The sequence below is a fragment of the Salminus brasiliensis genome, chromosome 3 (assembly GCF_030463535.1).
Source record: "Salminus brasiliensis chromosome 3, fSalBra1.hap2, whole genome shotgun sequence".
Taxonomy (NCBI): Eukaryota; Metazoa; Chordata; class Actinopteri; order Characiformes; family Bryconidae; genus Salminus; species Salminus brasiliensis.
In genome coordinates this window covers 33,149,542-33,162,998 of record NC_132880.1, presented here as the reverse complement: position 1 = coordinate 33,162,998, position 13,457 = coordinate 33,149,542, and the positions used below count along the sequence as shown (strand labels likewise).

The following is a 13,457-nucleotide window of genomic DNA, read 5'->3' as shown; positions in this document are numbered from 1 at the left end:
TCTTCAGTGTACAGTCTCTCTTCAGTGGCCCTGAATCAGACATTATGACTGTATAAATACCATTACTGGTAATGAACAGTTGATCAAATGTTAATGACAGTAAAAGCACAGCTGCCTTTAAGCAAAAAAATGTAAGATTTAAGTTAAGAGAGCTAACTCACCAAGCCTAGGATGAAGCTCTTATTTGTCTTCTTTTCTTTTAAATGTAAAATTCCACCTTAAAACATGCAGCTGTTACATTCTCACACCAGAAGGTTACTGCTGCACCACGTGGACATTTTACTATTTTCTTTCCTTCGTTTTGTTTTAAGTATTAATATTTTTTTTTTTATGTTTTTTCCTCCAAAATATAGTCTCTATAGTCCAGACCATGTTACACCCCTGGTTGTCTCACAGTGGAAGAATGGACAGAAATACATATAGTGTATAATACTGGGATGAGGTGGGATGGTGATCATCCAACATGCTGATCACTGAACGCTCTTGTTGCGGAATGCAATCAAATCCTCACAGCAATGCTCCAACAAAAGCAGGAAGTTTTTTTTAAATTTCGAAAGAAACAATGAGCAAGTGTCCCAGTACTTTTGCCCATATAGTGTACATGTGGATGTTTTCAGATATGAAGTTTAATATTTTTTTTGCCTCTTTCTTAAAGATAGAAGCTGTTTGTTTGATTAGAAGCATTTATTTGATAGGGACAGTTTGGTCTACCAGTCTTCTAGGTTGGGTCATCTTGCATGGTTGTTAGGGGTCCCGTTTTCTCCTCATAGATTTAAAAACTTTTGGAGACTCTTGTTTGTTTGTTTTTTTACTTATTTTTCTTTTCTCTTTTTTATATGATTATCTTATATTATATATGTGTACTGAAACACTCTTTCACCATTAAGCTTCACAGACAATAACCAGAGAAAACCATTAACTGTCCATGTTGGGGCACTGAAAAAGCCACAGATAAGCTGGAAGGCAGATATGGGTACAGTGGAGTTAAAAGTGCCTGAATGCAGCCACACGAGAGGAGGAAAAGCAGCTTCTTATGGTGGCCTTTGTGGAGCTGTGTGGCTCTGGCTTTCTCTCAGCCTGAGGAAGAGATGAGAGCGTCTCGGCAGCAGCTCAACCCTATCATTGCCCTCCGCATGCCCTGAATAGCTGTTAACATGAGAGGCACGGCTATGGGTGAAAGAATATTCAGTCTCAATCTGCCGCTACATTTATTACCCCATTCACTGCGGATGGAAATGGAAAGTGCAGAGGACCCTTGGCATGCAGAGGAAACGACTGCTTTGGGTATGAGCTTTGGTCTGGAGGGAGGGACTTTACTGTTTGGTTAAACAAGTCAGAATAGATATGAGGAAAAACACTGCAGCAACTCTGACGAGAGCTGAATTCACTCATCTTGATGCTACAAAACTGAAACACTCCCTCTGAGAAACTGAAAGCCAGGCTTTCGCCTCGCAATCGAGTAATAACTTTCATCAGCAACATTCATCACTTCCACAGGCCAGCTGATTTACACTGGAGCTTAGAGAGAGCTGGTGCAGGTGGGAGGGTAAAAGAAAAAGAGGGGGGTGGTCTCTTTCACACACACGCAGACACAAACACACCATTCTGAGCCATGCAATCATCCAGGTGTTGGACTGAAACAGCTCATTTTGCATTCTAAACTGCACTCTAAAGGCAGCCGTTCCCCATGGCGGGCACAGCCCTCCCACCCTGCATGGGTCTGAGTCATAGACATGAACGTCACCTGAGCTCTGGAGGAACATTATAGTAAGCTATTAAAACCCCTAATCAGCCAACATACACAGGTGATATCAGTGGAGGCCACTGCAATTACGAACATGTCTAAAAATACGCAACTTCCTGTGTAATTACAATACATGTGCAGCGTGAACAAAACTGCTTCTGCTTCCAAAGCACTCGAAAGAATCATATAGAGATTTTCATGCGCTTTGAAGGCTAATATCATGCATACCATATCTGTCAACCAAATCAATGGAAAAGGATTTTGAGGGAAATACAATGTACTTGCTTTTACTTAAAAATAGCAGTTTCAATATATTCTTTATAGAAAAAAAACAAACACTACTAACCATGGTTGAAATGTAAAGGGGTTGTTCTATTCTCATTACACAGGGTCCTTTGAGTGATTCCATAGACGAACCATTTTAAAAACAACTTAAAGTATCTGCTGATAACTTCATGGTGCCAGATACCATATGGCACCTTCAGAGGTCTCGATTCGGACCTACCGTATAATAGGCAAATGATGCCTAATATAAATATAGTCAAAGTTAAACTTTCTTAACTCACACCTTAACTTTCAATGGACGTCAACGTCAAAAGACTTATCATATCTATTGGTCCACTCATCATGAAATTTGGACACAAAGATACAGATATGCAGAAAACTCAGCACACCTTCAGTTTTAGGCAGGCGGTTTTAATGTCATGGCTGATCGCTGCATTTGTGAAATACAGTCTTTACGTCTATTCACATAAACCAAAAGGACATTTTGGCTATGTTCTTTTTTTCCACTCAGAATGTTCTCTATTGTATGATTCTTCTGCCACTATGACTCACTACAGAGGTTATTTTAGTTTGCCATTCAGGCCAAAGAGTTCAACTTTCTCTCATCAGAGCAGAGAATGTTTTTCATCTTTCTCTCAGAATAAGTGCAGTTGGACAAACCCCAGGTGGGTTGTCATAACCCTTTTACTCAGACGTGACTCCTGTCTACCTACTCTACCAGACCGATATGATTGATGGAGTGCTGCAGAGATGGCTGTGCCTTCTAAAAGGGTCCCTCATCTCTGAACAGTATCCCTGAAACTCTGCTATAGTCGCCATTTTTTAGGTTTTTTTTTTACCCCTCAGACCAGATCCTTCTTACTGTTACTGTATTGTGCTGGACACAGTTGTCCTGGCACTGCAGTGTATGGGGTAAAAAAGGTTATTTAGAAAAAGTATACACTACTTGTTGTTCCTGTACGTATCCACCATGTCTGGGTAAGCATTTTACATCTTAATGTTTTAGCTCCAGGAGTTTTCCTTTTATGTGTGGGCTATTAGCTTTTGTTTATACACTACTCAAAAATCTGGAACTACCAGAAATTATCATGCCAATAGGTTCATGTTTATCTGCTTCTGAGAGTCCGATTCTATTGGCAATACTTCTTTACAGGGACTGGACAGGCTGTGTGTGCAATTGCCCTTTCATTGCTTTTATTTCCCCCCTTTGTTGCTTTCATGCTTTTATAAATGGAATCATGGAATCATTGTACAAAAAACAACAAACTTTATTGTCAAAGTGAAAACAGATGTAATGCCATTTAAATAAAAAGGTAAAATGCAAAATTGATTGCAAAGTGACTGCATAAATATTTACCACCTACAAAGTAACTGGCTTCATTTAAGAGAAGTCCAGGCAATTGGTGCTAGTCACTGTTCTAGACAGATTGACACATGTGCCATATTCGCTCCATTTCTTAATGATGGGTTTAACTGAACTCCCATGATGACTTTTGTATCCATCCCCTGACATATACTTTTCAACAACCTTTTATCAGAGTTGCGTGGAGTATTCTGGTGTATTTGTAGCCAGGAAAACTGATTAAACAGTAACTGGACCTTTGTTAAATTAGGACAGGCTATTTAAAGAGGCTGAATATTTATGTAATCACTTATTTAATATGATATATTTTTATTTAATTGACATTATTTTGCAGAAATTAAAGAGATTATTTTGAAGGAATACTTTTTATAGACTCTTTACATGTGTAGATTCTAAAATAACTGACAAAGCTGAGAAAGCGGTAAAACATCAAGAATAGTTTAATATAAAGTATAGCTAACATATTAATGTCCAAAATGCATAATATATTAAGTGGTGATTAAATTACTTTTGATTAAACAGTTTTTACATGAAATGCTAAACAAAACAGCTGAAAATGCCTAATTAGTATTTACTTTATAATACATCTACATGTCAGACCCTTGTTATCGCGCCCTCCCCCGGGGCGATCCCAGGCTGCCCATTTAAGGACTTCCGCCGGTTGATTTGTGTTCGATTCATGTTCATGTGTTGCACCTGGGACTGGGAGCACTTGAAGAGCTTCCTGACTGCTGGACACGCAATTGTGGTGTGTTCATGGTGGCTAGTGTTCTGATCTGGTTTAAGATATCTCCTAGTGTGGTTCTAGAGGCAAGTGCTTGTCTAGAGGTTGGGCTTGCCTTGTTATCTAGTCAGGCAGCTGGCTGTCCAGCTACCCCTCTTGTTTACTCAGAGTGCGGCTTTGGTTTTTAGTTCTAGTTTCCCCTGCATCCCAAGCTAGGCTTGTGGTTTCTTTCGTCCCCTTCCCTTGTGTAGTTTCTTAGTTAAGTCCGGCTCATCCCCTGTCACTCCCTGTTCCTCCCAGTCCCAGGTTTGTCACTAGTTCTAGTATGTTCTAGTTTTGACCATTTAGTTTGCTGCACCTTGTTTTCTCTGTACCTTGTACGCCCTTTTGTGTTCAATAAATACCTTGCTTAGTTCCATCTCTGCGAGTGTTCACCCCGCCTTGTCTGGCCGTACACATCATGACACTACATACAGATCTTATAATCTCTTTATATTCAAAATAATTCAAATATTTACATAATTAGAACATAAAAATCAATACCATTGGTGTAGTGCAGAGTGCATCTCAGAACAATCAAATGAAAATATGTAATTGTAAATTAGCTACATTTGATGGGTCTAAAATACTACTGTACATGGGGTTCATGAGTGGACAGATGGCAAAAATAAACAGAATTATTTTAAACAGTGGCTATTAGAATCAGTTTGTGCATACAAGAAAGGTGTTTTTGGAAACACAGTAGCTCACTGTGCACAGTAACAACCAATAAACATTACACACTTGGACAAACACACTTCTACCACACACATACATAAGCATAGACATGTGCAAACATGTATATATTTATGGATGAAAAGGTATATAAAAGGTGTTTGAAGTGCTAAGTGCAGCAGCCAGGCATCAGATTGTACCACAGTAGAATAAGATAAATAAAAAACAAAAGACAATAAAATAGAAAATCAAAGGTTAAGCACTGGAGTTTTTATGTGCTGTAATTGTTCATGAGTGGGATGGCGTAAGGGAAAAAGCTTTTCTGTTGTCTGGTTGTCTATAAAAAAACAGCGTGTGGAAAAGGGGAAAGTGTGAAAGTTAATTATTTCTGAGCTGCTGCAAATGTGTTGCTGTGGGTGCTATATGTTGAAGGCCAAATAGGTATCAACACTGGAGTGCTATGTGTATGTGTGAGGATGCAGCGACTTGCCTCTCCTGGCGGGTTTGCTCGGCTGTGGTCTCCATGGCACATTCCAAAGAGCTCTGGAGGGACTGCAGCTGACTGGTTGTCTCCTTCAGCAGAAAACGAGTCACGAACTGCTCCAGGTGCGTGGCCTCCTGGTACTCCTGTACATAAGAGAAAGAGAATTTATAAAGTGAGATAGAATAAAGAGATAGCGGCAATCGTACTGTCTCTCCGTAGACTCCGTCTTTCAGCTACTGCGGATAACAAGCCCCGAGCGGCTGGAGAATAGCTTTGATCACAAATCTTATTAGACTAGTTATGGCTCATGTCAGAATGGGTTTAGCGGGGCAGGGTTTTATCATTATGCCCTGTGAACCAGGTGAGAACAAGAAAATTCTCTCTCATTATGAACTGGATAATTCTCGAAAAAGAAAGACCTTATTTGTAGCTCTACTACATGCAACTATTTCAAATTAAGGCAATTTTGCTTTGAATTTCTTTATAACATTTTTTAAAATCTATATTAAATCATTAATGTAATCATTAAATCAGTAAGAGTCAAGGCTAATATATATATATATATATATATATATATATATATATATATATATATATATATATATATATGGGTGTGGGTGTGTGTGGGGGGTGTATGTGTGGGTGTGGGTGTGTAAAAAAACATTTACACAACTGTATATATTTTTGTGTGTGTGGTTTTTTTTGTCCTTTTGCCATTATGGAGACACAAGGCTTTTGCATGACCGTGATGATTTATTCGAAAGGCAGCCTATATTATTATATCTGTCCAGCAGAACAAGCAGAATTAAATGCACAGCCAAACATTTATGAAACATCAGTCAATTACAAAATGAATAGGTTAAATCCTTAACAAAAACCCACATACAATTTTAACAGAGATGAGGAAACCCTCAAGTTTTGAATATTATAATGTCCATTGTCTTAAATATCTAAAGTAATTTTAATAATTTTAAAGACAAGATTACAAACGATTCACCTCACCTCAAACACCTCAATCTAACAACAAGCTTTAATAACTTGCTCATTGTTGAGTCTCTGGTGAAGCTATGTCTGGAAAGATTATGAAATAACAGTGACTTTTACTAAACAGTTTATTTACAGCGCTGCTTCCGAACCAGGTCCCACCAGCCTACTAAATAAAACCAACGGAAGCAAAACAAACAGAATGCAATAGAATCAAATTAGCAAAAACACCTGATGCCACACAGCCGAGCCCTTTGTGGATATTTTTTTAATCAGGAGTGTGACTGTGGAGGACAGCCGTGCATGCTCGCTGAGGTCACGCATCAGGTCTTTTAATTAAAAAGGTATGGCAGATCAAAATCATGTCAAGTGAAAGTGAACACTTCATAATGGCGAGCTGCCTCTGAATCAATTTTCAAAAACATTTTGAGTTCTTTGACCTGTTGAGTTCCATGGCTGTGTCCCAATTGCATACTAAACACTAATTCTATAAGGTATAGTCTATACACTGATCTTAGTAGTGGATGTTTGGCAGGTTAGTATACAAAATATTAACATGATAATCTTTTTTTGTACTAAAGCATTGCTATGCCAACGTACATCACTGCAGGGTCTCCTGATGCCATTTTTTTTTTGCATTTTTCAAGAGGAAGTAGCTTCTCCCTTTCAAAATATGCATTGTGGCTACTTGAGTATACTCAACTTTGAAAACTGTTATCTACATTACTCAAAACTACTTCTCATTACTAATTAGTACACAATTGTGATGCACTCCATGTTTGTAGATAATAGAGTGCCATACAGTGTCAGAAACCACAAAAAATACTTAACGCCTCCCTCCATACAGTTTGAGGAGAGTGTGTGAAGCTGTAAGCTTGCAGTTAGCACAGTGCTTCTGCCTTTAACCCATCCGTGCAGTAAACACACATACACACTAGTGAAACACACACAGTGACAGTGAGCACATGTGCCCAGAGCGGTGGATAGCCATTGCCGCAGCGCCATTGCTGAAGGGCTTGCCGAGCCCAGGTATCGAACCCACAACCCTGTCATCGGTAGCCTGGAGCCCCATACCACTGGGCCACCACTGCCACATTAGCCTTGTAGCTTCAGGGCAAAACTAAAAAAAAAGGTCTTAAACATCTCCTAAAGACTACACAGAAAATTTGCCAGTGTCAAATTAACACTGTTACATTTTAACACCCATAGTGTTCATTTAACTCTAATAGTGTTGATTTAACACTGGCAAATTTGCTTTAGCTCATTAGTGAACGGTAGTTAAACAGAGCAAACTTTTCCTCTTGGGTTATTATCAATAGAGAGGTGTTGGGAGGAACAGTGTACTGTTCATAACTTTAATAACCAAATGATGTTAATCTGACCCTGAGTGAGGAGAATACTGTGTAAATTAGATTTTTCGCCAAACTGTCTTGTTTAGGTTAGTAAACCCAAAGATAAGACCAAAATGACTTTTCCAGGACTGCAGCAATTTTTTATTAACATGCGCTGACCCAGGTACAACAAATCTCCACTCATTCACGTTTCAGCGTGATGGTATCTAGCATAGTGGCTCCCACACACATTTCCAGAGCAGAAATCAAAGCGGACTGAGCAGGGCTGGTAGACAGAGACAGAGAGATGACCTTTAAGAGCCCAGCCATGAGTCACAGCAGTGCAGACCTCCATCACCTACAGCTATTTTAACCAACAGAAAACATCACATCTCCCCCATGGTCTGGTGTAAAGCCAACATTTTCAACAAAGCGGCTCCACACAAAAGGCAAAGCAGGCAAATGCATAAAGCTGAACTCTAGGGGTGCACAATATTTTGGAAGCTGATATATTATTGATCAAGGTATGTTAAATTTCAGCCATAAATTACTGGACATTATAAGAAGATAAAATCATAATCACTGGTCAGCATGTTAAAGGCAAAGCGACCTGGGAATACATCACAGAAGTGCAGTGGGTGTACAGTGTATATCTTGCAGATCGGTGCAGTGTTCTTTAGTCTTCATGGTACATGACAAAAGTCATAAGACTTTTAAGTCCCATGACTCTTGACATGTCAGTGTAATGTTGGCTCAGAAATCCTTACTTCCTGTTACCATTTTACAATTTTATTAAAACCTGGTAAAGGACACACAGAGCTGACTCAAGGTCATGAGAAAACACACAGGCTTTATTGCTGTATGTAAGTTGTTATATCAGCCATAACATTAATACCACTGACAGGTGAAGTGAAAAACATTGACTACCTTCATCTGCAGTGGCATCTTTCAAGGGATGCATATATTAGGCAGCAAGTGAACAGTCGGTCCTTGAAGGCAGTAAAATGGTCAGGCATAAGAATGTGAGCCACTTTAACAAGGACCTAATTGTGATGGCTAGATGACTGGGTAGAAACATCTCCAAAACATCAGGCAGGTGGGGTTTTTCTGGTATGAAGTGGTCAGTACCTACCAAAACTGGTCCGAGAAAGGACAACAGTGAAGTCGGCAACTTACAGAACTTAAAGGATCTGCTAATAACACCATTACCTTCAGAGGTTGTATTTAGTGTCAGTATTCAAACTCCATGGCTCAAAAGATGGGAACCTACTCAATATTACACAGGTGATGTTAAATGTTATGGCCAATCTGTGTAGGTGAATGGTTATTCAAGAGTAAATGTATGAATTAGTTTTTAAAAATTGGCTCTGTATTTTCTCTTTTAACAGAATTGAGAGATTTCATGCCCTTAAACACCCAAAACAGATAAAAGAGACACATCATGATTCATTAATTCATAACATCACATACATACATTCATAATTGTTTCAATCAACATTCACAATGTATTCAAAATTTCCATGTTTTATATATATATATATATATATATATATATATATATATATATATATATATATATATATATATATATTGGTGTGAAATTTGATGTATTAATATGGGGTTTTACATGGACAATTGAAGTCTATGCATAATCCAATGAAACTCTCCATTTTGAAACGCCAACAAGGGGGCTCGCCCCTTCTAAAAGCAACGGTACATGAAAAGCAACAGGATTGTAGTCATCCTATTACTCAGTATTAGAACTCAGTGATGGTACCATGTCTGCCAAAGACCAGCAATGTTCCACCATAGCTCAGACTAAATAAAGACCATCTGAAAATTGTCCTGATATTATAAAAGGCTGAAACATCTGCCGGTGTACTGCAGGTGTTCCTGTTTGTCTACAGAGGCAGTGCAAACACACACACACACACACACACACACACACACACACCAGCAGCTGGTGCTTTTTAGTGGACACACAACTCTATCTGCACCACACTGTAATGATTTCCCATGTAGCATATGACTAATGACAGGAAAACATGACCATGATCTGACATATGAGAGACAGAGAAAGATGAAAGTCAGTGTCACACACAAACCTCTTTTGCTCAAACACCTTTATTTTTGACTCTGTCAGCTCCAAGGTTGGCTCATGACAAATCTGATGGTCACTGTAGATGTAATCACTCATCACAAACCCATTATGACATGAGAAAATTGGCTGCTTAGTGGTTTATCTTTGGAGGAATGATTGTCAATTTGCCATTCCCCAAGCATCCTCGCCAGTCTCTAATCTCTGTCTCTCGCCTGTAATTGAATTGTAGATATTGCAATCGTCTGTTGTCACTCATGTCACTGCCCTTGTAGCGGCAGTAGCAGCTGTAGCAGCAGCTGTTTACCTGTTTCAGCGTCTGAACTGCATTTTCACAACATGCTCCAAAAATGTCACACTTATGCGGAAAGCATACAAAAAGGTGTGAATGGAGTTCAAATATGCTGCATCAATTCTGATGCTCCATTTCCAGAGGTTAATCCTTTAGTACCAGCCTTTAAAAGCCAGAAAGCAGCTATTTCAGATTTTTTTATCTATTCTTCTACTTTAATACACTGATTTCTGCATTTTGAGATGTAAAACCCATTCATTCAGTCATTTTCATACACTATGTGGACAACATTTTGGGACACCTGCTCATTCACTGTTTCTTCTGAAATCAAGGCTATTAAAAGTTTCCTGCTTTTGTTGGAGTAACTGTCTCTACTGTCCAGAGAAGGCTTTCTACTAGATTATGGTGCATTGTTTGGAGGATCTGATTGTATTCAGCCACAAGACCATTAGTGAGTTCAGGATGTTGAATGATCATTACCCCACCTCATCACAAACTCATCCTAGAAGTACTGGATGGAGCACCATAATTCCAAACAGCACGGTTCCACTGCTCCACAGCTCTATACTAGGATACTTTATACCCTGTAGCCCACATCTGGCACTAGACATGGTGCCAATATTTACACATTTACACATCTGTCAGCAATGGGTGCTGAATGTAGCTGAATGCATTCATTAGACAGGGTGTCCACAAACATTTGGACATTGTGTATTAGTGACTGTCATCTTTATATTAACATCCAGCAATAAAGGCAATATGGAGCTTCTTTACAGTAATAGAAATCAGAGACTCATGCTTTGAACATACTCTAAGCTCCCTAATGTTGTGTTTTTGCTGGAGTTATTTTAATGTAAAAATGCAACATAATGTTGTAGTAGTCACTAGCAGACTTTCAATCGCTGCTCAACTGAATCACCTCTAACATCCTGGTTTGCCAATGCCAGTCTACCTCATAATAATGTGCCATAATAAAGCACCACTCGCTGCGCAAAGAAATCTCACACCTGTGAACGACCAACCAACCTACATGCTCAGACTGGTGGGTGGCTGTAATTCCCTGGCAGTGACTTTAATTAAATCGCTGATGCAGGCTGGAGTATGTGAGCCGTGCAGTGTGGAAATGGACTGGTGTCCCTGTGGACTGGCATCTACATGCTATTGACTATAAGACCTGTTGTTTAACCTCCTGAGACCCGGACTTTTGCTTGGTGTACATTTTTAATTTCTCCTATTTGGGATTAGTAGGACCTAACAAGTATAAAAAATACAGGAAGTCATTTTTGCAAAACATGACACTGCACAATGTATCATGGTGTAGGGAAGCAGGAATGTAATGTCCCCATATGAGGATGCCAGGGTCTCAAGAGGTGAATACAGGGTTAGAGCAGGGTAACAATGGACATGTCTCACTTCAGCCATCTCCATCTCGTCAGTCTCACTCTGAAACCCTGCATGCATGCAACTCTACTACTCTGAGGGCTTTCTGTGGACAAAGCCAGAGGGCTCCCAAGTGATGTAGCCATCTAAGCGTTGGCCCTATCATTAGTACACTGCAAATTTGACCCCTGGTGATGTTGCAGTCATCCATCACCAAGACAGTGCTGTGAAAATGCCCTCTATCCAATTTCTATTATATTTTCGTATATTTCTCTCATTTAAATGTTTCCGATCCAGTTTCACATTCTGAAAGTTTTGTTGATGATAAAGTATACTGGTTAGGATGAATTAAACACATTAAGTTATGAGACACCCAGACAGTGCACATTTAGCATACTGCATCACTGATTTAAATGCCATAATTAAATGACACATGCTGTTGTCCTTCCATGCTTATATGTGGCCCCTAAGACATGCATTAACTGGCGACTCTGGTCTCTGAGCAAAGCAGTGACCGACCTCAGTTAAGTGCCTCTGTGACATCTGAAGAATACATTTAGAGCCGGTGTTTTCCCAAGGTGGTTAGGCCGGCCTTTCATGATAGCAAGGACATGCAGCTTCGCCTCTGGAAAATAAGAGCTATTTTCTAGATCTGACACAGCGTAATGAGCACGCATATATCAACATCACTGTGGATAATACACACTACAACAGCAAAGGAAGATCAAAGGAAAATTTTCACTTTAGAAATTGAATTTTTAGGATTTCTACAGGACTGAGAGAAGGTTCGCTGAATGACATGCAAATGTTCTCGCAGACATGCTATTATGTGCATACAGTCACTGCCTTTGATGCTACAAATGAATGCATTTGCAATGAAGATCTATTGCAAACACTGATAGTTATTGGCCTTCCAAGTTTGATGGAAAATGGGGTAAAATCAGAAAAAAATCTAATCAAATTATAATTTCAATTCTTTAAATAAAAGTCTGTATATATAATTATATATAATTTACTTAATACAGTTCATACAGTCCATGGAAACAAAACATGCAAAAACATATATTATAAAAATATACATATTTCTATATTTTGTGATCTCAAGAAAATATTATAATGTAGCTATATAGATATGACCATGTTTTACTACCCTGCATATGATATGGGCGGTTTAAAATAACAGAACTGTGGTCTAATTGAAGCATGGATGTGTGAGGTAGTTTCAAACATTTGTGAGCTTGATTGGATGTGGAGGGATTCTGACAAAGTGGCTGTAAGACAAGTAAAATGACATATGCATCACTCTTTGCAGAAGTGAGAGGACATACTGGCAAAAGGGAGCAACTTAAACTAGGCAAAGGACTAGTCATGCCCACAGCTATCAAAAACCTCAACTGTCACTTCTGTTGTAGATGGTGCAACAAGGCAAACAAGCAACAAACATCCATGCACATCATGCCTTATGCTCACTTCACCTTTTCACAGTAGCATTTTATAAGTGCTGGGGCAGCAAAGTTTCTGACTAAGCAGGTTTAATTTAAGCTGAGACAACAGTGCAGAGTGTCTTTAATTTTGGCACATTTCTAGGCACAGCCAAATAAATAAATAAATAAATACATAAATAAATATACATCAGCACAACCTCAAGTTATCAGTCACGTTATTAATATACTTTACATCAGAACTCACAAACCCTGCTACTTGGGGCTCTATACTCTTGCAGACCTAATTAACCTCACCTGGTCAACTAATTGCTGGTTTTAGAAGCTGGAGGAGAAGTGTTTTATTTGTGTTGAAGGTGAAACCACCCACTGTAATATTAAACCATTAGCAGGAGTGTAGTGGAGGGTAACGGAAAGGTAAACAGCATTTACATACCTTGAAGTGCTGAATAATTTACTCATTTTTCAGTGTTTACACTTTTACATCAGTTTATTTATAAAATATCCATGTTCATGTTTCTTGTTTCATTCAGTTTAAATGCTCTTCCACTTTTCAAAAATGGAAGAAAAACATTTACGCAACTCTCAGAAAACCCCCAGGGGTGTAAAATCACAG

At 38.9% G+C, this 13,457-nt stretch overlaps 1 protein-coding gene across 1 annotated transcript in view; it reads right to left on the bottom strand.

Moving 5' to 3' along the window:
- necab1 (N-terminal EF-hand calcium binding protein 1) overlaps nucleotides 1-13,457 on the bottom strand; it is a 50,019-nt gene that overhangs the window by 22,401 nt on the left and 14,161 nt on the right. The window contains exon 6 of the mRNA XM_072675924.1: nucleotides 5,321-5,457. Within this exon, the coding sequence (XP_072532025.1) occupies nucleotides 5,321-5,457 (137 nt within the window). The remainder of the gene's footprint in view (nucleotides 1-5,320; nucleotides 5,458-13,457) is intronic.